At 44.6% G+C, this 26,278-nt stretch overlaps 1 protein-coding gene and 1 pseudogene across 1 annotated transcript; one reads left to right on the plus strand and one right to left on the minus strand.

Annotated features, from left to right (window-relative positions):
* Positions 1 to 591: 591 nt before the first annotated feature.
* On the minus strand, positions 592 to 1,895 carry LOC103637138 (glucose-1-phosphate adenylyltransferase small subunit 2, chloroplastic/amyloplastic/cytosolic-like; annotated as a pseudogene).
* Positions 1,896 to 3,672: 1,777 nt separating this feature from the next.
* LOC109941409 (uncharacterized) lies at positions 3,673 to 5,479 on the plus strand. The gene has a single exon (XM_020542339.1). The coding sequence runs from the start codon at positions 4,350 to 4,352 to the stop codon at positions 5,142 to 5,144; it is 795 nt and encodes a 264-aa protein (XP_020397928.1). The 5' UTR covers positions 3,673 to 4,349; the 3' UTR covers positions 5,145 to 5,479.
* The last annotated feature ends 20,799 nt before the right edge of the window (positions 5,480 to 26,278 follow it).

The following is a 26,278-nucleotide window of genomic DNA, read 5'->3' on the forward strand; positions in this document are numbered from 1 at the left end:
CACGACATCACGCCAGCAAGGTGCCAAGACCTCTCCGGCTGCCACATTGGCATGTACCTAGGGCGCTAGCTCTCTCTCCGCTAGACACGTAGCACTCTGCTACACCCCCCCATTGTACACCTGGATCCTCTCCTTACGACTATAAAAGGGAGGACCAGGGCCTTCTTAGAGAGGGTTGGCCGCGCGGGACCGAGGACGGGACAGGTGCTCTCTTGGGGCCGCTCGCTTCCCTCACCCGCGTGGACGCTTGTAACCCCCCTACTGCAAGCGCACCTGACCTGGGCGCGGGACGAACACGAAGGCCGCGGGACTTCCACCTCTCTCACGCTCGACTCCGGCCACCTCGCCTCTCCCCCCTTCACGCTCGCCCACGCGCTCGACCCATCTGGGCTGGGGCACGCAGCACACTCACTCGTCGGCTTTGGGACCCCCCTGTCTCGAAACGCCGACACTATTGTTCGCATCACCACCAGGATCCCAAACCTTGACAAAGAAATGTTCTGTACCTTGGTCTACTAGAAACTAAAGTAGCAGCCACTTGGACTTCTTTAGTGCATAGTAGCAGCATAAGGATGCCCATACCATCGGCCTTCAAATAGCCCCACCATTTGTGTTATTAATTTCTCCAAGAATATCACCAAGTCCCTTAACCATATCTCCCTCCAAAACAAGTAAGATGTTGAACCCACTATTCTGGTGTAAATCATGGCCATCAACAATCCAATCATGTACGTATGAAACTGGTGTAGCCACTAGGAATTGTTCCATCAGTATAATCACATATGAAGAATTCATTTCCGACGCTTGAGAAGCCGATATGACCAATGCATCAAACTGCAACAGCACACGCTCTTGGACACAAATTAACCCTGGCCATGGAGGCTTCCAGATAAAACAGAGCTCCCCATACACATAACATCCATTACCCATCCAAAGGTTGCTGAGCTGAGCAATCCAACACTTGGTGTGCAGTATAATCAAGTTTGCATTATAAAATGTGTTAATGCTATCGATATCTTCCCAGTAACCATCAGACAGATAAGCGTGAACCCTCTTTCCAATGCTGGTTGCACCTAGAATAACCTCACTTCCAAAGTCATTGGCTCCAGGAAATTGTTCATGGAGGAGCTGAAGCATTACACTTGGCTAAAAACAAAGATATCCATGCTAGCAATATAAAGCATTGCCTTTGCCCTCACGTCATCAAGGCCAAGTATGGTGGTGTCAACTATCATTTCTTTCAACTGCTCTCCTTTCGGTTTCTTAGCAAACTCAATGATCCTCCCTTCTACATCGATTTTCATGAGTCCAAATGCAGTTGCACGTTTCTCATCCATTGGTAGGGCCGCAACAGAAATATCAGCATCTATTTCTCTGTGTGCCTGAATGAACTTTTCGTAGTCCATCCAGTATAGACGATCACCAGCAAGAATTAGAAACTCCGTCACATTATGCTCCTCAAACAACCACAAGTACTGCCTTACAACGTCTGTAGTACCCTGAAACCAGTTTGGATTATCTGGGCTCTGCTGTGCAACTAATACTTCAATAAACCCTTCATTCGTGTACCCTCCAATGTTGCTCCCGTAGGTTGTTGAGAGGTGACGGTTGAGGGAAGCAGAGTTAAATTGTGTTAGCACATAGATCTTGGATATGTTGCTGTTGAGACAATTGCTGATAGGAATATTAATCAATCTATAGTTGACACCCAATGGCACTGCAAGCTTGGCATGTTTCTTTGTCAAGAGGTACAATCTAGTCCCAGCACCACCTCCAAGAATGATTCCAAGAACACTCGCGCTGGCGTCAGGGTCTAGGCATGTCTGGGAGCTCTTGGAATTGGACTCGGTGTACAGTGCGAGTCCAAGCTCCTTGTTCGAACACCCTGCACTCATCAGAACCAGCGCTACAACATCGAAGATATGGTATGGATATTTCGTCGAACAGTTGGTAGACACTCTGATGTTGATGGTGCTGGGGACGACGAACAGGTGTTGATGCTAATCACGGCCTAGAGGGAGAGGATGCTCGACGAGGTCGTCGCCGCGTTCCTCGACCTCACGGAGAACAACCTCCATCTGACCAGCCTGGCTGCGTGGAGGCGCGAAAGGGCGCGCGCAGCGCTCGCGAGCATTTTCGTTGAGGTTGTCCGGTAGCGCAGGCGCTCCTCCAGCCGAGCCGGGAACGATGATGTGCTGCAGAGACTGACGTGCAAAGTGAATCTGCAGGTTGTCAAACGCCTCCGAGCTCAGGTCATGCCGTCCCAGCAGGTTCCTCAGCCACTTCGTCCGCAACGCCACCTTGCTGTTGAGGACGCTGGTGAGTCGTTGTCGTCCGCGTCTGTGAGCCTCGGTGAGTTTGAGGAGGACGACAGGGCGAGGATGTTGTCCGTTTTCCTCCACGTCTTCCGCGTCGGCTATGTCGACGTCTGGCTCTAGGGCAACGTCAACTGCTCGCTCTGCAGGGCCAGGGTGGGCGTCGATACCGCTCGCTACTGCCGCCTACTCCCGTAGCCCGAGGAGGTGGAGGTGGCTGCCATCCAGGTCGTTGTTGCCCAATGCGTCGATGTAGTTAGTGGTGGAGGGAGACGACTCGCCATCGAAGACAGGCCCGTCGCTGCTTGAGAAGATGTTCAGGAATTCCACCGAATACCTTGCAGGTGTACCTTTGATGCCAGCCGTTGATGGCCACAGGGTGAGGTGGTCCAGGCTGAACGCCCCACCGAAGAGGTGGTCAACGGCGAGGTCCGCGATGACGCTCTCGGGAAAGTTGCGGCCGTAGTTGCCGACCGTGGTTTCCGTATCACAGAGCGAGGAGCACCCCTCAAGCGCGTCTATGGAAACAGCGTCGAGCAGCGAGTATTGCCGTAGCTTGTTGGCGTCGGAATCGAGGCGCTCGGCGTTGGCAGCAGCGTCATCTCCATCGAAGAGTCTGCCCGAGTTGTCGGCGACGATGGATGGCGCTGCGCAGTACTCCAGGCCGCCGGCGCACGTTTTTGCGGCCGATGCCAGCGCGTCCCGTCGCTCGCAGGTCGCGGCGACCTGAGCATCGAGCTTCGCCCTCAACACCGTGGAAGGCGCAGTGGCCACCGCTACCTCCAGGTCGTGGATCAACGCCGAGTTGTGTGCCACCGTCGACTCCCGATCGCGCCACCGCGCTTCCTGGGCAGCGAGGCGATCAGTGATCTCCCTTAGAATCTCCGATTGTTTCTCGATAATGGGCTTCAGATTCGGCTCCATGACGCTGGATTGTTTGGCACGACGCATGTAGTGGACAAACGCCCGCCCCGAGCACAAAACAGTGGATTAATTTCGGTGTCAACAGAGAATCGCAGTCCTATATTTGAAAGCTACGAAGACGACGAAAGTAGCAACGTTGGAGGTCTCATGTATACATGTATATGTGGGCTGGCCTGGCCTGGCACGGCATAGGCCCACAAAAAAACGGCCCACAAAAGCACGACACATAAAAGCACGTATCTAATTATGGACCGTGCCTTGCGAGCATGTGTACCCTGTCATCGGCCCACGGCATGACCCACAATTAGTTATGTGTGCCAGGCCGGCCCAAATAGCCCAAATGCCTTAATGTGTCCGACCGGTCCATATACATACAACAGTAATATAAAAATAAAAAGTATAGAATATATATGACCAAAATAAAACTAAGATGTTTTGTGGATGCATATTAAAAACCTTTGGTCACAAAGAAAAAATATTACAACTAGCTTAGAAATAATATTCAGTTCTGTTTAGTGTTTAACTGAGTACTATACAGCCATACAGAATACATATACAATGATCATCATCATTATTTACTATCTCCATCTAGGTATTGGTTCTCCGAAGGCCTATTGAAGCTCTAGATTCTCCAAATTGTGCTAGTCATGTGTGCTTTGACGAGGCTTAGTTAAATGTTAAGTCTATATTTAGTAGGCCTCGATGGGTCTTAGTTAAATGGGTCGTGTCAGACCGACTTCTATGTTACTACTGATCCCTCTACTTGTCGCCTCGAAAAAAAAACTCAGTACAAAAATGCTGTCCGAACGACTAGTTATCCTCAGTGGCGGACTCATTATGGCGCAGTGTGGCTGGCGCCATACCTAAACATTTAAACCCCTTTTATGTTTCTATATAGCAATTAATGCATTGTTGTGTGGTGGTAACACCTTGGCTCTAGATTGTTCATTCGATTCGATTCCTGTAGTAAGCAGCGTAGGCTCCTTTTTTTCTCGTTTTATTTTTATGCTACGATGATTGGTTTCTCTGTTCTTGCCTTGTAACTAACCCTCTCATAACTGACGCATTCAGGCTCCGTCCATCGTATGGCAATTGGGTCAGGGTCGCTGCATGGCAGATGGGCTGCGACATGTGATGTCATGGATCAATGATGGCCTAGCTGACCGCAGACCTGATTTATTTACGGTGTATCATTGTGGTTGTCTCCATCAGTTTTATCAGACAGTCAAAGAGGGGGGAGGCTTCTTTAAGATCTTGATGAGGCCGTCATCAGAGTTTGCTGGCCCAGGACAGCCTGATGTTCCTTTACTGTTCAATTTCCGTGATCTTTACTTTGTTGGATTTGAAGTCAACCAGAAGTTCTTCCTTTTCAAAGATGCACACGATCAGCTCAAAGATAGCAGGTACCTGGACCCCATCTATGCTGGCCAGTGGGAGTGGAGTGGATACTCCTGCTCCTACTCCGGTGGTCATTGGGCGGCGGAGATTTCAGCCTATACTCTCTGGTTGTCATATGACTGTTTGGTTAACTTTGTCAAGAGGCGTTCTGCTGGTGAGAACAAGTCGATCAATCTGAGCATCTTCAGAATCATTACCACAATTGCGGAGGCTAAAAGGTTCAATCGTTGGCTTGGTCTACTCCTGGCATATTTCGAAAGTTGTGACCACTCCTCTTCATACAAAAGGAAAAGGAAAGAGTACCAAGGCATCTTTACTGTTGGAGAAACCAACAGCGCCATCTTTCAGAACTGGCACAGGATCTCAACCAACGTCTATGGAGGAGAGAGCAAATTTAAAGCTTGCGATGGCTGCGATACATACCTCATGTCGCTCGGTGTCCTCGCCGTCCTCCTCGGGAAGGCCCGGGACGACGTTCGTGCGGACGCCGAGAAGCCGGAGAACTGATGTGCGCCTCACGCTGAATTTAGGAGAAGGGTTTTTTTTTTAGAACTAGCTTGTGTCCTGTCTTGTGAAAACTTCTAGCACATGCTTTTGCTTTTCCTTTTGAACTTGTTCAGTCGATGCAAAAGCCAAACTTCCCCTGCTACCAATGTTAAGGTGGTATTAGCCCCCATGCTTAGCATGTTGCCGTGTTTTTTTATTGATCAACAGATGCTGATATGCTAGTGGGAGGAAGCATGCACGATGATGAGACAAAAGGAGTATAAATTATGTTCTAGTGGACAATGAACTACCGAATTGTTTAGAGTGTGATGTGAATAATAAGCTTATGGTTTATCAAACATTTAAGTCAAGGTATTATCTATTTACTATCATGTATTATTGTTTAAGCCAATACTTTATGTGATGAAATGAAACTCTATTTTTAACCTGGCACGGGTAGCCCGCCGGTACTCGGTACCCGTGTGGACACAGGTATGGGCACAAACCTATACCCGCCCGCCGGCATGGGTTTCTTAGCGAGTATATTTCATTTTCGCGGACATGGGTTTGGGTTTGTAGTACCTAGCAGGTATGTGTCCGTTGCCATCTCTAGTCTCTGTTAGATAAATAGGCATTTTCACTTTTAATTTAATCCATAAAATCACAGTGATGTACATGTGTCGACATGTATGTATATATGTCTATCACTACTCGCATAAGCAGTAAATAACAGTAAAATATGTACAAATACTAAGAACAGAGTGTACCCTGCAGAGGAACCGATGCTCAAGGCATCAGTGGCTCCATTCATACGAGACATCTCGTGTGTATGTTCGATGTAGTCGTACGCAGTAGATGCAGGCAGATGTACGCAGTGCAGTCCCTCGAACGGCGTCGGCGACGAGAAACTTGATCAGTGTTAGTCAGGCGGACATAGCGAGCAGTCGCGATTACGCTCCCCAAAGACCTGATCGCCCGCACACCCATGAAAGTGTAGCTCTGCGGACGGCGATTTCGGAGGCCTGCTCTCCCACACTCTCTGTGCTCGCAGAAGGTGGGACGGGAATGGTTGTGTGCAACGCGTCTTAGACTGTTCGATGTTCGTACGTACTGTCGTAACTAAAAGCAGTCTCACCTCCTCCGCATATATACACGCGCAGAGGAAGGCCAATGGACAGTAATGGTCGCCATCAGAGCTACCGTTACAGCCAACCAGATACTAACACCATTAGTGACGTCCGTTACTAGATGACAGCCATTACAGTCCGTCCGTTACTAGCCATAACATAGGAAACGACCAGTAACAGACGACAATAATGGACGATCATCACTCCAGGCAAAATGTGCAACCGTTAGGAAGGAATATTCGGACCAAGGTTCGATCTGCCACGACCACGCCCACGGCCTGGCCTGTGTAACACCCGGCTTTAAGGAACAAAGTCAGGTGCATCTCATACATGCGCCAAAGAAGACAACATATATAATAATAGAGTGTATAGAGATAAATGTCACAATAAAATCAGAGTATTTATTACATAGCGGAAGACTTATTACAAAATAAAATAATGAATATAAAACGAACTAAGGATCGTCGGCGCAAATGTCAACTGAGAAACGCCACCTAGATCAGATCATACTCCTCGCCTTGTGGCTCCTCCTGAACCACCTGGTCTTCTCCTGTGGGGGGTTGTGAGACAGCAAGGGTGAGCTCACACACGATCATAGCTCAACAAGTCGTGGGGAATAATGTGACATGAACTCACCAAAGGTGGGAGTTCACGAAGTGCAAGGCTGATCAATGAAATAGAGGCAGAAGCTGAGCATTGCTTTTATAAGTTGGTCAAAATTTTATTAGCAGTTACTAAGTGTAAGTAAATACCGAACCATAGTAATAATAAGTAAAAGTAAGAATAAAATAATCTCAAATGCAATAAAATGACAGATTAAGTTTAAGTTCCATAAATTAATCATGTGAGTGTCCGAGCCGCTCATGACCGTGAGCACGGCTAGTATACCAGTTTTACACTCTGCAGAGGTTGCACATCTTTACCCACAAGTCATGTTACCCATTTGCCACGGAGTTGATCAGACCCCATACACCTCTACCTAGGAAGCGAGGCAGGGTACCACTACGAGGCCTTTACAAAGTTCCACTAGCTTCAGACTACCCGCTACAGTTTATAGGAAGCTCCAGTGCAGGGTTCTTGTCTGACCGCCATCGCAGCAAAATCAACCCAAGGACCTCCCTACACTGACCACTCCCCTACTGCCCTTGCCCCTTTCGGGTAAGGTAGCCCTCCACTAGCTTTCCTAGTTAATCAGCCAAGGGCGTCCCATTAAACCCTTGTGGTAGCACTGTTTTCCCGGGTGGTTCTCCATGTTCCCATTAACATAATGATCTTATCATGAACATAAAATAATGAACAGATAATAACAAGTGTAATCATGAGTAGTAAATATCTTTATACCCAAATCCACATAAAGCAATAGCATGTACTACCCAAAAATTTAGTAGTAAAACCAGTGGTGAAACAAGGTATAAAGATAGTCAAAATCTAGGGTAACCTATTGGGTCCCAGCAAAATTAACCTATGCAAATCATTATGATTAATAAGAACATGAATGGGTAAAAGAAGTGATCAAGGGCACAACTTGCCTTCAACGAGCTCCTGCTCAGCAGTCTCTACCAGCTGAACCTCAGAATCCTCTGTAGCTTGCTCGTCTACTCGTATCAATACAATACATATATGGTATAGCAAAAATTAACATCACACCAAACATGTAAATAAAATACACAATAATAATCTAGACACTAAAATGAGATCATAGGAACTGGAATTATTAACTTTGGAGTTATATATTTTAAGTTATGAATTTCCAAAGATTTTATGCATTTAATATAGGGTTAAGTGAGAAATAAATTTTAATGTGTGTTTCATGTAAAAACAGTGGTAAAAATGGATAGACAATAATATTATGAAAATTTAGGAACTGGAATGGACCAATTTGGAGTTCATATGCATTTTCTATGAATTAAACAAGTTTCTGCCATTAATTTAATATTAAAAATCTATTACTAAATTCATTTCTCTGGTTTTTCTGTTCTCTGGACTAGGCCTCATTTACAGAAAAGCGCAGGGACTTTGGCGCAAAAGAACCTAAGACACAGGCCGCAACCTAGCTGGACGGCGGGTTTAATAAGAAAGAAACCAGGGTCTCTTTTAAAAGTCGGCCAGGGCTGAAGGGGTATGGTTCAATCCTGACCGTCCGATCTAGCATGAACGTCCCATATTAGATTGTGATTCCAGTGAACCGGTATCGTATCCTGGCCGTCAGATCGTCATCGAACGGTTTACACCAACCCCACGCCCGATTCAATCCTGCGCAACCATTCCATTACCTACGGCACAGATCCCTTCATCGAAGGGAGCACTCTCTCTTCTAATCTGGAGCGTCTGCTACAAGATCAACGGTCCTACCCTCGTCTTCCTCCACAGCTGGAGATGTGCGACGGTGCTGAGCACCCGCGGCCGGACTCTCACCGGAGGGAGGCGGCGCCGCGACTAAATATGCCAAATTACAAACCGAAGGATGCTACACGGAGCAGAGACAAGGGCGAGATCGGAGGAGAGGTTCTCACTGATGATGGCGGCGCAGAAAGTCCGGCCCACGGTGGTATACGGTTCCACGGTGAAGCACCAATTCCGGCGAGAAATTAGAAGCGCTCCGACCCCCAATCGAGCACGACGATAAGCCAAACAGGCTAGAAAGACACTGGTGATCACATCCATGGCCTCTGCAAGGCATCTACTCCCTTCCTCCTCGAATTCCACTGCGACGGCTTCCTTTCTCTCTCTCTGCGCTCACAAGACAGCGCCGCCGCTCACAGCCACCATGCCGAACCCATCGGAATCCTATGGTCCGCGGCCTAGCGCCCTAATCCTGAGTCAAACCGGTGCTAATCGGAGATTGGGGAAGCGGCGAATTGCATCGAGGGCCTTACCAGGTGTCCGGAGTGGCCGAGAGCTCCAGCCAACACCCAATCCCGGCGACGCGCCACGCACGGCGGAACTCCCTAGCCGGAGCGTGTGCGAATCACTACCCAGAGCTCCGATCTTCCCATTTGATCCCCAACGCATGAAGAAGACCGTTAAGCGAGGCGATTTTGGGAATACCTCGACGGCGAGGCGCGGTTGATGACACACCAGGGATTCCGGTGAGCAATCCAGTCGAATTCGGCCGATGATTGACGCCCCCAAGTGGATAAGCACGAGCGGCAAGCTTCAAGGATTGCCCCAGCGAAGTCTAGACCGTGGTCTAGCGCAGCTCGACCGGCGGCGGCGTACTTTCCTCTCCCCTATTCTCTGTTGGCGGCGCGGGTGGGTGAACAAGCTACGAAGCATGGCCAGGTCGGGAAGAAAGAGGAACTGCCCTGGCCACCTTTATACGGAGGAGAGAAGGTTGGTAGCACCTGGATTGCGGATATGGCCGAGAATCACGGCAGCTCAGGCGGGGTCCGTGCGGCTTCCTAGCGCCGGTAGTTTACCCGAGCGTGAGGATGCGGGAGGCTAATCCGACAGATGGGCCCCACGAGCTAGTGAAGGCGAGAGCGCGCGCGTGTGGGCTTGAGAGCTGGCTGGCGTGCAGTAGAGAGGGTGGGGTGGGCCGGTTTGAGGGAATAGGCCCAACAGGAGAAAAAAAGAACTGCTTTTCCTTTTTTATTTTCTTTTATAATTCTCCTTTCCCTTTTCTGATTTTTTTATTCAGGTTTTGAATTCAAAATTAAATGTGACTTGCACTCATATTACATGTGTCAATTAGATCATACTAGTGTGGAAGATTTGTATATATTTATTTTATCTCATTTGTTTAGTGTTTTCTCCCCTTTCCTCAAACCCTAGAATTTCCTTCTCTTTCTCAAATTCCTGTTTAAGTCTAAATTCTATTTTGAACATAAATGTCCCTCTTTAAAATTTTGTTACTTCATATATTTATTTTATTATTATATTTTTCTCTCTTATATAAATTTTGGGGCTTACAAATCCTATCCCCCTTAACGGAAATCTCGTCCTCGAGATTTGTAAGAAAGAGGGTATATTCATATTGTCTCAACACATATGCACAAACAAAAATCTCAACATGATGCATAATTTATTAGCAGTACATGGGGTCCATTAGACCTTATTATTCCTCCTAACATAGTATCATATCAACTACTAACTAAAGTAACATTTAGATCTTCCAAATAGTAGTAATTTATATATATGTTTATGTAGCTTGGTGGAACTCGTGGTGGTGAAGGTAGTTGTTGTTGGTGTCGTTGTCTCTCCAACCGTGATTGCCTTATTTCTTGACGTATCTCCAGATGGACCTGGCGTATTTCCTCGCGTTCTTGTCTTATCTGATTTTGCATTTCGGTCACCATGTCTGTCAATTGTTGTATTACCAGCCTTTGGGCGGCAACCACTTGATCAATTTCAACAGGTGGAGGATTTGGAGGATTCATTTCTATTTATTGTTGTCTGGTAATCTTCCCCTCCTAGTATTGACCATGAAAGTTAGAAGCATATGCGAATATAGTTTTGCAATGAAAAGTATTTGGTAAGCAGAATGAATAGGCCAGTAGCTGGTTATGATCTGAAGATTCTTTAGCAGGGCTTAATCTTTGTTTTATGTACAGATTGGGTAATTAGTCGTATAAGGTGAATATGCAAAGGTAGGATAGAATTTGTCAAGGTAAGTTAAACTATATGGCGTAGGTCAAAAACTTGTTTGACATTTGGTGGGGACAGATAGATTATGCCATTCATCATGACTATGTGTTGGGTTAACTCTTTTGCTCATGGTTGAGTTGATCTTATATGCTAAATTAACACTTGGCTAAAAGAGTCTAATCTCTTCTACCAATATCACTGATATGTTTAAGTAGACCACATTAGATTAGGTCACACTAGATTCCTTAATCCTATTTAGGAATATCATTTAGTTGAGCATATCCAGCTGACTTTTATCTTTATGAAATTCTAGTATATATATTTTATACACCTGAAATTCTTTTTATGCCGTTAGCAGGTGTGGCATAGAAAACAAGGGTACATTAGATTTTCGCTATTAGGTAAGTGTAGAGAAGTTTTGGAGGTAAAAGGAAGTTAAGTAATGGAGACTCTTATTCCAGGGGTAAATTTTGATTTATTTGATTTTTTTTACTTGTATCCTTCATTTTCGAGGTTAACCTCCTTCTTGGGCCTGATTTAGTAAAAACAGATCTTCAAATGAGGTAGGGTATAGGTTAGATTGGATAAAACTGGATTAGACTAGTTTAAGTTAAATAAATCTAACAGGGTAGAATACATATTATTAATATATGTTAGAATCCTTTGAGATAGGACAGATTATATGGGTAGGTAGGTCAGAATCTTTGTCGGTTAAACATAGGGGTTATGCAACTATTGAGTGGTTAAGGTGGTTGCATATGGCCAGGTTGAACTAAGATTCCAATTTAATTAAAACATATTTATAAGAGTAGGAACAAATCTTATTTCACCAATATTATCTAACATGTTTGTCCATTGGAGTAGATCTGATCAAATTAGATGGGATCAGAATTAAATTGGTGTAATCAGATTAGACTAGATGAGATCTACTTAATTTATTTTGGAATAGATCTTGTTTGTTACACTATTGAGATAAGCAAATTGATGGGGATAAGAATGCTTATTAGGGCAAGATGAGTCTCTAAGAATAAGGTAGAATCTTTGAGATTAGTTAGATCTATTAGGGCAAGATAGAATCTTTTTGAAATAAGATGAATCTTGTTAAGATAAGAAATAATCTTTTAAGATCAAAGAAAATCTTTTAAGATAAAATGGATCTATCAAGATAAGAGATAATCTATTAAGATAAGGTGGATCCATTAAAGTAAGGAAGAATCTTTTATTAAGGTAAGAAGGGTCCATTTAAAATAGATACACTTTAATGGAGGATAATCTAAGTTGTTTAGTTATCTTATGAATTCTATTTATTTATATTTATTACCTATACGTACATGCAGATGTAATTGTGGACATTACTCCCCAACTAATCACACTCAATCAAAGATCCAAATCAAACAAGCATCATAAGAACAAGCATTCAAGCGCATAAATACCTATGAAGATAGTTTTATTTTTTTGTTCCTAAGAGTAGGTCTCCTAGTCCTGAAAGTCACTTTAGGTACAGGATTTCAAAGTGTGAAATCCACTTTTGTCTTTAGAAGGAAAAGGTAAGAATAATCAGAGTAAATCGGAAATAGATGAGAAAAGATTAAGAAAAGTTTAGAAAGGATCAGAGTAGCAAAGGTAAGGGTTATCCAATTCTATCTAGGTTTCGTCCTACAGTCAACATTGCTCTGATACCACTTTTGTAACACCTGGCTTTAAGGAACAAAGCCAGGTGCATCTCATACATGCGCCAAAGAAGACAACATATATAATAACAGAGTGTATAGAGATAAATGTCACAATAAAATCAGAGTACTTTATTACATAGCGGAAGACTTATTACAAAATAAAAGAATAAATATAAAACGAACTAAGGATCGTCGGCGCCAATGTCAACTGAGAAACGCCACCTAGATCAGATCATACTCCTCGCCTTGTGGCTCCTCCTGAACCACCTGCTCTTCTCCTGTGGGGGGGTGTGAGACAGCAAGGGTGAGCTCACACACGATCATAGCTCAACAAGTCGTGGGGAATAATGTGACATGAACTCACCAAAGGTGGGAGTTCATGAAGTGTAAGGCTGATCAATGAAATAGAGGCTGAAGCTGAGCATTGCTTTTATAAGTTGGTCAAAATTTTATTAGCAGTTTCTAAGTGAAAGTAAATACCAAACCATAGTAATAATAAGTAAGAGTAATAATAAAATAATCCCAAATGCAATGATATGCCAAATTAAGTTTAAGTTCCATAAATTAATCATGTGAGTGTTCGAGCCGCTCATGACCGTGAGCACGGCTAGTATACCAGTTTTACACTCTGCAGAGGTTGCGCATCTTTACCCACAAGTCGTGTTACCCATTTGCCACGGAGTTGATCAGACCCCATACACCTCTACCAAGGAAGCGAGGCAGGGTACCACTACGAGGCCTTTACAAAGTTCCACTAGCTTCAGACTACCCGCTACAGTTTATAGGAAGCTCTAGTGCAGGAATCCCTCGCCTGACCGCCATCGCAGCAAAATCAACCCAAGGACCTCCCTACACTGACCACTCCCCTACTGCCCTTGCCCCTTTCGGGTAAGGTAGCCCTCCACTAGCTTTCCTAGTTAATCAGCCAAGGGCGTCCCATTAAACCCTTAAGGTAGCACTGTTTTCCCGGGTGGTTCTCCATGTTCCCATTAACATAATGATCTTATCATGAACATAAAATAATGAACAGATAATAACAAGTGTAATCATGAGTAGTAAATATCTTTATACCCAAATCCACATAAAGCAATAGCATGTACTACCCAAAAATTTAGTAGTAAAACCAGTGGTGAAACAAGGTATAAAGATAGTCAAAATCTAGGGTAACCTATTGGGTCCCAGCAAAATTAACCTATGCGGATCATTATGATTAATAAGAACATGAATGGGTAAAAGAAGTGATCAAGGGCACAACTTGCCTTCAACGAGCTCCTGCTCAGCAGTCTCTACCAGCTGAACCTCAGAATCCTCTGTAGCTTGCTCGTCTACTCGCATCAATACAATACATACATGGTATAGCAAAAATTAACATCACACCAAACATGTAAATAAAATACACAGTAATAATCTAGACACTAAAATGAGATCATAGGAACTGGAATTATTAACTTTGGAGTTATATATTTTAAGTTATGAATTTCCAAAGATTTTATGCATTTAATATAGGGTTAAGTGAGAAATAAATTTTAATGTGTGTTTCATGTAAAAACAGTGGTAAAAATGGATAGACAATAATATTATGAAAATTTAGGAACTGGAATGGACCAATTTGGAGTTCATATGCATTTTCTATGAATTAAACAAGTTTCTGCCATTAATTTAATATTAAAAATCTATTACTAAATTCATTTCTCTGGTTTTTCTGTTCTTTGCACTAGGCCTCATTTACAGAAAAGCGCAGGGACTTTGGCGCAAAAGAACCTAAGACACAGGCCGCAACCTAGCTGGACGGCGGGTTTAATAAGAAAGAAACCAGGGTCTCTTTTAAAAGTCGGCCAGGGCTGAAGGGGTATGGTTCAATCCTGACCGTCTGATCTAGCATGAACGTCCCATATTAGATTGCGATTCCAGTGAACCGGTATCGTATCCTGGCCGTCAGATCGTCATCGAACGGTTTACACCAACCCCACGCCCGATTCAATCCTGCCCAACCATTCCATTACCTACGGCACAGATCCCTTCATCGAAGGGAGCACTCTCTCTTCTAATCTGGAGCGTCTGCTACAAGATCAACGGTCCTACCCTCGTCTTCCTCCACAGCTGGAGACGTGCGACGGTGCTGAGCACCCGCGGCCGGACTCTCACCGGAGGGAGGCGGCGCCGCGACTAAATATGCCAAATTACAAACCGAAGGATGCTACACGGAGCAGAGACAAGGGCGAGATCGGAGGAGAGGTTCTCACTGATGATGGCGGCGCAGAAAGTCCGGCCCACGGTGGTATGCGGTTCCACGGTGAAGCACCAATTCCGGCGAGAAATTAGAAGCGCTCCAACCCCCAATCGAGCACGACGATAAGCCAAACAGGTTAGAAAGACACCGGTGATCATATCCATGGCCTCTGCAAGGCATCTGCTCCCTTCCTCCTCGAATTCCACTGCGACGGCTTCCTTTCTCTCTCTCTGCTCTCACAAGACAGCGACGCCGCTCACAGCCACCGTGCCGAACCCATCGGAATCCTATGGTCCGCGGCCCAGCGCCCTAATCCTGAGTCAAACCGGTGCTAATCGGAGATTGGGGAAGCGGCGAATTGCATCGAGGGCCTTACCAGGTGTCCGGAGTGGCCGAGAGCTCTAGCCAACACCCAATCCCGGCGACGCGCCATGCACAGCGGAACTCCCTAGCCGGAGCGCGCGCGAATCACTACCCAGATCTCCGATCTTCCCATTTGATCCCCAACGCATGAAGAAGACCGTTAAGCGAGGCGATTTTGGGAATACCTCAACGGCGAGGCGCGGTTGACGACACACCAGGGATTCCGGTGAGCAATCCAGTCTAATTTGGCCGATGATTGACGCCCCCAAGTGGATAAGCACGAGCGGCAAGCTTCAAGGATTGCCCCAGCGAAGTCTGGACCGTGGTCTAGCGCAGCTCGACCGGCGGCGGCGTACTTTCCTCTCCCCTATTCTCTGTTGGCGGCGCGGGTGGGTGAACAAGCTACAAAGCATGGCCAGGTCGGGAAGAAAGAGGAACTGCCCTGGCCACCTTTATACGGAGGAGAGAAGGTTGGTAGTGCCTGGATTGCGGATATGGCCGAGAATCACGGCAGCTCAGGCAGGGTCCGTGCGGCTTCCTAGCGCCGGTAGTTTTCCCGAGCGCGAGGATGCAGGAGGCTAATACGACAGATGGGCCCCACGAGCCAGTGAAGGCCAGAGCGCGCGCGTGTGGGCTTGAGAGCTGGCTGGCGTGCAGTAGAGAGGGTGGGGTGGGCCGGTTTGAGGGAATAGGCCCAACAGGAGAAAAAAAGAACTGCTTTTCCTTTTTTTATTTTCTTTTATAATTCTCCTTTCCCTTTTCTGATTTTTTATTCAGGTTTTGAATTCAAAAGTAAATGTGACTTGCACTCATATTACATGTGTCAATTAGATCATACTAGTGTGGAAGATTTGTATATATTTATTTTATCTCATTTGTTTAGTGTTTTCTCCCCTTTCCTCAAACCCTAGAATTTCCTTCTCTTTCTCAAATTCTCAAATTCCTGTTTAAGTCTAAATTCTATTTTGAACATAAATGTCCCTCTTTAAAATTTTGTTACTTCATATATTTATTTTATTATTACATTTTTCTCTCTTATATAAATTTTGGGGCTTACAGCCTGGCTGGCGGCGCGCGTGTGTGGCAATTCTTCATTATTTTCTTAGCTTCTCAATAGATGCACCAAAAGTCCACCTATTTATGTTGATTGAATTGTCCCTTGAACTTCCGTATGGTACTAAAGTACTAGTACACCGTAGCATTAAAGTGGGTCTTTAGCATTGACTATTATTAAATATTAATTTGGGCCAGGCCCACATTAATTCAATAATCCCCACCAAATGCTAAGTCACACTAAAATGCTCTCATCATCTCAAACGTTTGATATACTAGTGCTTTGATGGAGACTGTTGTAACACCCGAGCTTTAAGGAACAAAGCCGGGTGCATCTCATACATGCGCCAGAGAAGACAACATATATAATAACAGAGTGTATAGAGATAAATGTCATAAAACATCAGAGTATTTATTACATAGCGGAAGACTTATTACAAAATAAAATAATGAATATAAAACGAACTAAGGATCGTCGGCGCAAATGTCAACTGAGAAACGCCACCTAGATCAGATCATACTCCTCGCCTTGTGGCTCCTCCTGAACCACCTGGTCTTCTCCTGTGGGGGGTTGTGAGACAGCAAGAGTGAGCTCACATACGATCATAGCTCAACAAGTCGTGGGGAATAATGTGACATGAACTCACCAAAGGTGGGAGTTCACGAAGTGTAAGGCTGATCAATGAAATAAAGGCTGAAGCTGAGCATTGCTTTTAGAAGTTGGTCAAAATTTTATTAGCAGTTACTAAGTGTAAGTAAATACCGAACCATAGTAATAATAAGTAAAAGTAAGAATAAAATAATCCCAAATGCAATGAAATGACAGATTAAGTTTAAGTTCCATAAATTAATCATGTGAGTGTCCGAGCCGCTCATGACCGTGAGCACGGCTAGTATACCAGTTTTACACTATGCAGAGGTTGCACATCTTTACCCACAAGTCGTGTTACCCATTTGCCACGGAGTTGATCAGACTCCATACACCTCTACCTAGGAAGCGAGGCAGGGTACCACTACGAGGCCTTTACAAAGTTCCACTAGCTTCAGACTACCCGCTACAGTTTATAGGAAGCTCCAGTGCAGGGTTCTTGTCTGACCGCCATCGCAGCAAAATCAACCCAAGGACCTCCCTACACTGACCACTCCCCTACTGCCCTTGCCCCTTTCGGGTAAGGTAGCCCTCCACTAGCTTTCCTAGTTAATCAGCCAAGGGCGTCCCATTAAACCCTTGTGGTAGCACTGTTTTCCCGGGTGGTTCTCCATGTTCCCATTAACATAATGATCTTAACATGAACATTAAAGAATAAAATAGATAATAATAAATAGTATAACAATGAGTGATGAATATCTCTGTACCCAAATCCACATAAAGCAATAGCATGTACTACCCAAAACTTTAGTAGTAAAACTAGTGGTGAAGCAAGGTATAAAGATAGTCAAATCTAGGGTATCCTATTGGGTCCCAGCAAAATTATCCTATGCAGATCATTATGAATAATAAGAACATGAATAGGTAAAAGAAGTGATCAAGGGCACAACTTGCCTTCAATGAGCTCCTGCTCAGCTACTTCTACTTGTTGAGCCTCAGATTCCACAGTGGTTTGCTCGTCTATTCGCATCAACACAATACATACATAGCATAGCATAAATTAACATCACATAAAACATGCAAATAGAATATATAGTAATAAACTAGACATTAAAATAAGATCACAGGAACTGGAATCATTAAATTTGAAGGTATAAATTTTAAGTTATGAGTTTCCAAAGATTTTATGCATTTAATATAGGGTTAAGTGAGAAATAAATTTTAATGTACATTTCATGTAAAAACAGTGGTACTATTTGATAGAGAATAATATTACAAAATTATAGGAACTGGAATGGGTCAATTTGGAGTTCATATACATTTTCTATGAATTAAACAAGTTTCTGCAATTAAATTTGTACTAAAAACCATTTTCTAAATGATTTTCCTGGTTTTATTAATTATCTGGACCGGGCATCATTTTCTGGAAAGTGCAGGGGTTAGCTGGTAAAATATCCTAGACTCAGTGCGCAACACAGGGTGGACGGCGGGTTGTTTGTGCAATTCTGCGGGGGTTTTTCTGTAAAACACGCAACCGAAGGGGTACGATGTAATATGGGCCACTGGATCACGATCCGATGGCCCCCGATTTAAAATGTCGCAATCTATTCTGGTGCGCACGATCCGAGATCTGCGATCGAAGTTTAACGAAGAGGTGGCCCAACCCCAGCCCTCCGATCAAATCGAACGATCCCCGCTACCCTGTCTGAAACGGTGCTCTACATCAGATCTGAGCCGCCCAACTCACATCCAACGGTGTAGGGCGCGTCTTCTCCCCTGCGACCAAAGTCGACCAGAGCACCCGTGCCCTCGCCGAAACGCACGCCGACGCGCGACCAGCCGACGACCTAGCGCCCATCTACCCAAGCGGATTAGTGCTACACGAAGTCATGGAGATGGCGAATTGTTTGGTGGATCCCATACCTTGAATCGAGATGGCAGGGGACCCAATCACGCACCGCAACGGCACCCGACGCGCCTAGGAAATTGCGTAGGCCGCGGATGGAGTTGAGAGGTGGCAACCAGGGAATCCTACACGGCGGCTGCCCAACCAACACTCCCCAGCTGGCGGCAGAGGTAGGTTTAGGCAGTCAATGGCGGCGGATCCAAGCTCGGGCGAGAGCTCCAGGTTTTCTGTGCGCGAGGTATTTCGTAGGAGGTAGCTAGGCCAAGGACGGCGGCGGCAGACGGTCTTATGCCCCCACCTTCCCGCGGGAACCGGTCCACGGTTGTTGTACGGTGCCCGAGAAGCGTGCGGAGCACACGGCGTGTTCGTTACCCAGCGGCGCGGATCGTGCGGGGAGAAGAACGGAAGCAGCGAAGAAAGGGGAGGGGTAGGGCTGACGGATGGGACCCACGACCCAGTGTGAGGCAAGAGCCAGCGTGAGTCGGACGAGTGGGCCCCGGATGTCAGCGTGGAGCGCGCGCGCGGTAGATGAGTTTGGGCCGCGCGGCGCGTCTTCCAGAGATGGGCCAGATAGGATGGCTGTCGGCCCAACCAGGGTTTTGATCTTTCTCCTTTTTATTTTCTAGTTTCTTTTCTCTTTCTTTATTTCCAAACTCCAATTTAAATTCAAATTTAAACTCAAATCATGTGACAAATCATCCTTACATTAAATTGTGAAATTAGAAGTACTATTTTTTTTGAAATACAACTATGCATATTTTATTTATATTGTGATATCCTTTCTCTTCTTCTCCTTTCTCCTCAAATCCTCTCCATTATTATTTTATTTTTATTCATACTATTATGATTTTAAATGCACAAACAAAGATCCAATATGATGCAAAAGTTTATTTTAGGTGTTATTAATTATTTGTTCTCTTTGTATATGGTTATTACCAGGTTACAGTGAGTATGGGGCAAAAACACATAATGAGATCTTCTCTCTCCAAATTGTTTACAAATTGGATATTACAAATCCTACCCCCCTTAAAAATAATCTCATCCTCGAGATTTAGGAAGATCTAGGGAAAAGGTGGGGAAAATCTATACGAAGCTCTTCTTCTCTTTCCCAAGTTGCTTCATCTTCACCGTGGTGGCTCCATTGAACTTTGCACATCTTTATAACCTTATTCCTTGTAACTCGAGTCAATGCATCAAGAATCTTGATGGGGTACTCAGCATAAGTCAGGTCATCTTGAACACTAAGGTCCTCCATTGGTAATTGCTCCTCAGGTACCCTGAGGCACTTCTTTAGCTGAGACACATGGAATACCTCATGTACATCTGACAGGTGATCGGGTAGCTCTAGTTGATATGCAACTTCTCCCACTCGCTTTAAGATCAAGAAAGGTCCAATGAAGCGAGGGGACAACTTTCATTTAACTTTAAATCTCCTCATACCCCGGAGTGGTGACACCTTCAAATAGACATGATCACCCTCCTTAAACTCCAGTAGTCTTCTCCTATTATCAGCATAGCTCTTTTGCCTGGATTGTGCAATTCTCAAATTTTCTCTTATCATTCGCACTTGTTCTTCTGCCTCTTGAATAAGTTTAGGCCCAAAGAACTGTCTTTCTCCAGTCTGATCCCAATACAGGGGAGTCCTGCATTTTCTACCATACAGAGCTTCAAATGGTGACATCTTCAAACTGGCCTGATAGCTATTATTATAAGAAAACTCAGCATATGGTAAACTCTTCTCCCAACTGCCACCATGTTTAAGAGCACAAGCTCTTAACATATCCTCCAGTACTTGATTTGTCCTCTCTGTCTGTCCATCAGTCTAGGGATGGTAGGCTGAACTAAAATTCAACTTTGTATCCAAGCTCTCATGCAACTTCTTCCAAAATCGAGAAGTAAACTGTGATCCTCGATCAGACACGATCTTCTTAGGTACTCCATGTAAACAAACTATCCGAGTCATATACAACTCTGCTAGCTTGGCTCCCGTATAATTAGTCCTCACAGGTATAAAATGAGCCACCTTTGTCAATCTGTCCACAATTACCCAAATAGAGTCATATCCTGCTGGAGTGCGGGGTAGTCCAACAATAAAATCCATACCAATTTCTTCCCATTTCCACTCAGGTATCTTCAATGGGTGCAATAATCCAGCGGGTCTTTGATGTTCGGCCTTGACTCTTTGACATACATCACACTTAGCCACATGAGCAGCCACATCTCTTTTCAGTCCATACCACCAATACTTTTGCTTCAAATCTTGATACATCTTAGTGCTTCCAGGGTGGATGGAGTAATCAGAATCATGAGCTTCTTTCAATATAGCCTCACGGAGGCTATCGATCTCTGGAACACATATCCGATCTTTGAACCATATAGTACCTTGCTCATCCTCCGTGAATTCCGGAACTCGACCATCCGTGATTAGATCCCTAATCTCTTGGATCTTAGCATCACCAACCTGACCTTTACGAATCTCTTGCTCCAAGGTAGGTTCCAACTCAATGGTAACTCCTTCAGTGTGAGTAACAATTCCCAGGTTGAGTCTCTCAAAGTCTTTTGCTAATTCATCAGGTAGCTGGACAACGAAAACGGAGTGAACATGTTCTTTCCGACTCAAGGCATCTGCGACCAAATTCGCCTTGCCCGGGTGATAGTGAATCTCCAAATCATAATCCTTGATGAGCTCCAACCAACGGCGTTGCCTAAGGTTGAGATCCTTCTGAGTGAATATATACTTCAAACTCTTATGATCCGTGTATACTTGGCACTTAGTTCCCATAATGTAGTGTCTCCAAATCTTAAGTGCATGCACAACGGCAGCCAGCTCTAAATCATGAGTGGGGTAGTTTAGTTCATGCTTCCGCAACTGACGAGATGCATAGGCAATCACATGTCCTTCTTGCATGAGCACACATCCAAGTCCTTGTCCACATGCATCACAGTAAATTTCAAATCCCTTCTGTAGATCTGGCATAACCAACACTGGAGGTGACATCAATCTCTCCTTCAATTGATCAAAGCTTTCTTGACATTTGTCATCCCACTTAAATTCTCTGCCCTTCTCCAGAAGCGAGGTCATAGGCTTGGCAATCTTAGAGAATCCTTCAATAAATCTCCGATAATAGCCTGCTAGCCCCAAGAAACTCCGAATCTCACTAACTGTAGTGGGTACTCTCCACTCCATTATCTCCTTCACTTTAGCAGGATCCACTGCTATTCCTCCATTAGAAATAATATGACCAAGGAATGGCACCTTGTCAATCCAAAACTCGCACTTGCTGAACTTAGCGTAGAGTTGATTATCTCGCAACTTCTGTAGCACCAACCTCAGATGTTCCTCATGATCGCTATCACTCTGAGAATAAATAAGAATATCGTCGATGAATACCACGACGAATCTATCCAAATACTCCATAAACACCTTATTCATCAAGTTCATAAAATAAGCTGGTGCATTGGTTAATCTAAATGACATAACAGTGAACTCATATAATCCATATCGAGTCGAGAAAGCTGTCTTGGGAATATCCGATGGTCTAATCCTCATCTGATGGTAACCCGATCGGAGATCAATCTTCGAGAATACTCTAGCACCTCTCATCTGATCAAACAAATCCTCAATACGGGGTAATGGATACTTGTTCTTCACAGTGACATCATTAAGTGATCTATAGTCCACACACATCCTCTGGGATCCATCCTTCTTCTGTACAAACAAAACCGGTGCTCCCCAAGGTGAGGAACTCGGACGAATGTAACCAGCCTCTTGTAACTCCGTCAACTGCTTCTTCAGTTCCTTCAACTCCTCTACGGACATTCTATATGGCCGTTTGGAAATAGGGGCGGTTCCAGGTAAGAGATCAATAACAAACTCAACTTCTCTATCGAGTGGCATCCCTGGTAACTCCTCTGGAAAGACATCCGGAAAATCTCTAACCACCCGGATGTTGTCACCAACAAACTCCTCAGGCATAAGGAACATTGCACGCATGGATGAGGAGGTTACTGCAATATTAACTTGAAATCTTTCTCCTTTAGTGGTAGTGAGCCCTACGGTACCTCTACCGCATGCTATAACGGCCTTTGCCTTTCTTAGCCATGACATACCAAGGATCAGATATATACTGCTTGACTCTAATATTATAGCAGTAGCTCCAAATTCTCTACCCATAATGGTCAATGTCAATCTACGTGTCATTTGATTCGCCTCAACAGGCCCTTTAGGTGTAATTACTATCAGGGGTTTTCTCATATTTAGCAGTGGTATTTCATTTGTGTTGGCATATCTAGCAGACATGAATGAATGTGTAGCACCAGAATCAAATAATATTGTTGCAGGAATTGCATTAACATAAAACATACCAAGTACGATGTCACCACCATCAGGAGTATCATCAACGCTGACTTGATTCACCCTAGCTATAGAATATCCCTTGCCAGGAGTCTGTTGCTTGTTCTGAACTGGAGTAGTAGCAATCCTCTGTGGGCAGACATTTGCATAATGACCAGTCTTCCCACACTTGAAACAATTAGTGCCCGGACTCTGTCCTGAAAACTTCGTCGGGGTGCCAGTGGGAGTGGCCTGACGAGTAGGTGTCCTCAGTGGTGATTGCTGAACTGGGTGCGATCCTCCGGGTCGAGTCGGTGTACCCTGTGGTGAACTGTAGCGAGGACGAACACTGCTGCTACCCTGTCCTTGTGAGATAGCCTTCCTCTTCAAATCACCCAGTTGAACACGCTTGTGTTCAATAGCAAGAGCCTTATCCAGTAGCCTCTGAAAGGATGGAAAGGTGTGTGCAACCAGTGCATACTGCAAGGGTCCATTAAGTCCTTCAATGAAGTGCTCCTGCTTCCTCTCATCCTCAGCAACTTCCTCCGGAGCATATCTCGACAGCTGAATAAATTTGTCTCTGTACTCACTGACTGACATATTGCCTTGCTTCAATGACAGAAACTCCTTCTTCTTGATCTTTATCATCACAGCTGGAATATGGTAGTTCCTGAACTGTCGACTGAACTCTGCCCAAGTAATAGTATCAGCAGCATCATGGGCAGCAGTATAAGAATCCCACCAGTCAGCAGCAGGACCTGTCAGACGACCTGAAGCATATAAAACCTTCTCCCGATCAGTGCATTGTGCAATATTCAACATCTTCTCAACAGACTTCAGCCAATCATCCGCGTCCAGTGGATCAGGTGAGCTTGCAAATGTAGGTGGCTTATGACTCATGAACTCTCTATGCTTGTCTCGGGTTGGATCTGGTGGTGGTGGTGGAGGCAATGGCACTTGCTGCTGTTGCTGCTGTTGTTGAAGTTGTTGTTGCAGCTGCTGTTGTTGCGCCCTCCTTTCTTGGCGTATCTCATCTCTCTCCTGGCGCAACTCCTGGCGTATATCTTCTCTTTCCTGACGCATTTCCTGGCGTTCTTGCTGCATCTGGGCACGCATATCAGCCATAGTGTCCGCCATTTGCTGCATCACTGCCATCTGAGCAGCAACCAGTGGGTCAACTCCGCCTGGTGGAGGATTAGGAGGATTCATCTCTGCTGGCTGTGGCTGAGGTTGTCTGTATATTCTCCGAGTGTGTCAATTAGGAGGCAAATCAATTCCACCACCCCGCCTGGTATTGACCATCTGAGTTAGATACATATGGTAAGAAAATAGTAGCCAAGGCAGTAATTACAATCATGTTTCTTTGGGGGATTTATTAGCTAAGTAGATTAGTGTGTCACCTACTAAAGCTAATACAATACCTTATAGTGGTACATGCTAAGATGTCCATCTATACTATTTCAATCAATCAAAGAAGCAAATCAGGCAATGATCATCAGAACAATCAACCAACATTTTTAAATAGAGAAAATAGTTTTGATTTTTGTCTTAGGCCTCCTATCTCTTAGAAAAGTCATAAATATAGGATTCCAAAGTGTGAAATCCATCTTATCTTAGAGTAGAAAAGATAAGAATGATCAGAGTGGAACAGTAGAAGGTGAGACAGGATCAAGTTAAGTATGGAAAGAATCAGAGTAAGGTAAGTATAGAATGAATCAGAAGTAGGTAAGGGTTTTGTCCATTTCTATCTAGGTTTCGTCCTACAGTCAACATTCCTCTGATACCACTTCTGTAACACCCAGGCTTTAAGGAACAAAGCCGGGTGCATCTCATACATGCGCCAGAGAAGACAACATATATAATAACAGAGTGTATAGAGATAAATGTCATAAAACATCAGAGTATTTATTACATAGCGGAAGACTTATTACAAAATAAAATAATGAATATAAAACGAACTAAGGATCGTCGGCGCAAATGTCAACTGAGAAATGCCACCTAGATCAGATCATACTCCTCGCCTTGTGGCTCCTCCTGAACCACCTGGTCTTCTCCTGTGGGGGGTTGTGAGACAGCAAGAGTGAGCTCACATACGATCATAGCTCAACAAGTCGTGGGGAATAATGTGACATGAACTCACCAAAGGTGGGAGTTCACGAAGTGTAAGGCTGATCAATGAAATAAAGGCTGAAGCTGAGCATTGCTTTTAGAAGTTGGTCAAAATTTTATTAGCAGTTACCAAGTGTAAGTAAATACCGAACCATAGTAATAATAAGTAAAAGTAAGAATAAAATAATCCCAAATGCAATGAAATGACAGATTAAGTTTAAGTTTCATAAATTAATCATGTGAGTGTCCGAGCCGCTCATGACCGTGAGCACGGCTAGTATACCAGTTTTACACTCTGCAGAGGTTGCGCATCTTTACCCACAAGTCGTGTTACCCATTTGCCACGGAGTTGATCAGACTCTATACACCTCTACCTAGGAAGCGAGGCAGGGTACCACTACGAGGCCTTTACAAAGTTCCACTAGCTTCAGACTACCCGCTACAGTTTATAGGAAGCTCCAGTGCAGGGTTCTTGTCTGACCGCCATCGCAGCAAAATCAACCCAAGGACCTCCCTACACTGACCACTCCCCTACTGCCCTTGCCCCTTTCGGGTAAGGTAGCCCTCCACTAGCTTTCCTAGTTAATCAGCCAAGGGCGTCCCATTAAACCCTTGTGGTAGCACTGTTTTCCTGGGTGGTTCTCCATGTTCCCATTAACATAATGATCTTAACATGAACATTAAAGAATAAAACAGATAATAATAAATAGTATAACAATGAGTGATGAATATCTCTGTACCCAAATCCACATAAAGCAATAGCATGTACTACCCAAAACTTTAGTAGTAAAACTAGTGGGGAAGCAAGGTATAAAGATAGTCAAATCTAGGGTATCCTATTGGGTCCCAGCAAAATTATCCTATGCAGATCATTATGAATAATAAGAACATGAATAGGTAAAAGAAGTGATCATGGGCACAACTTGCTGTCACACCCGGTTTTAGAAGGCAAACCGAATGCGAACTATGTACGTGCCAGGATCAGAACTCACGTACACAGCGATTACATAAATGAACATCATCACACAATGCTCGAATAGTAACATAAAAGAGTACTTATTACATCATAGAGTCATAGACATCCACATAGTCATTGTCTTAACAGGTAAATCAAAGTGCTAAACGAAACGCAGTAAAGATAAGGCCTTCACAGGCAGCTGACTGGGGGTTGCCGCCAACCCACAC

Source organism: Zea mays, chromosome 8 (assembly GCF_902167145.1).
Source record: "Zea mays cultivar B73 chromosome 8, Zm-B73-REFERENCE-NAM-5.0, whole genome shotgun sequence".
Lineage (NCBI taxonomy): Eukaryota > Viridiplantae > Streptophyta > Magnoliopsida > Poales > Poaceae > Zea > Zea mays.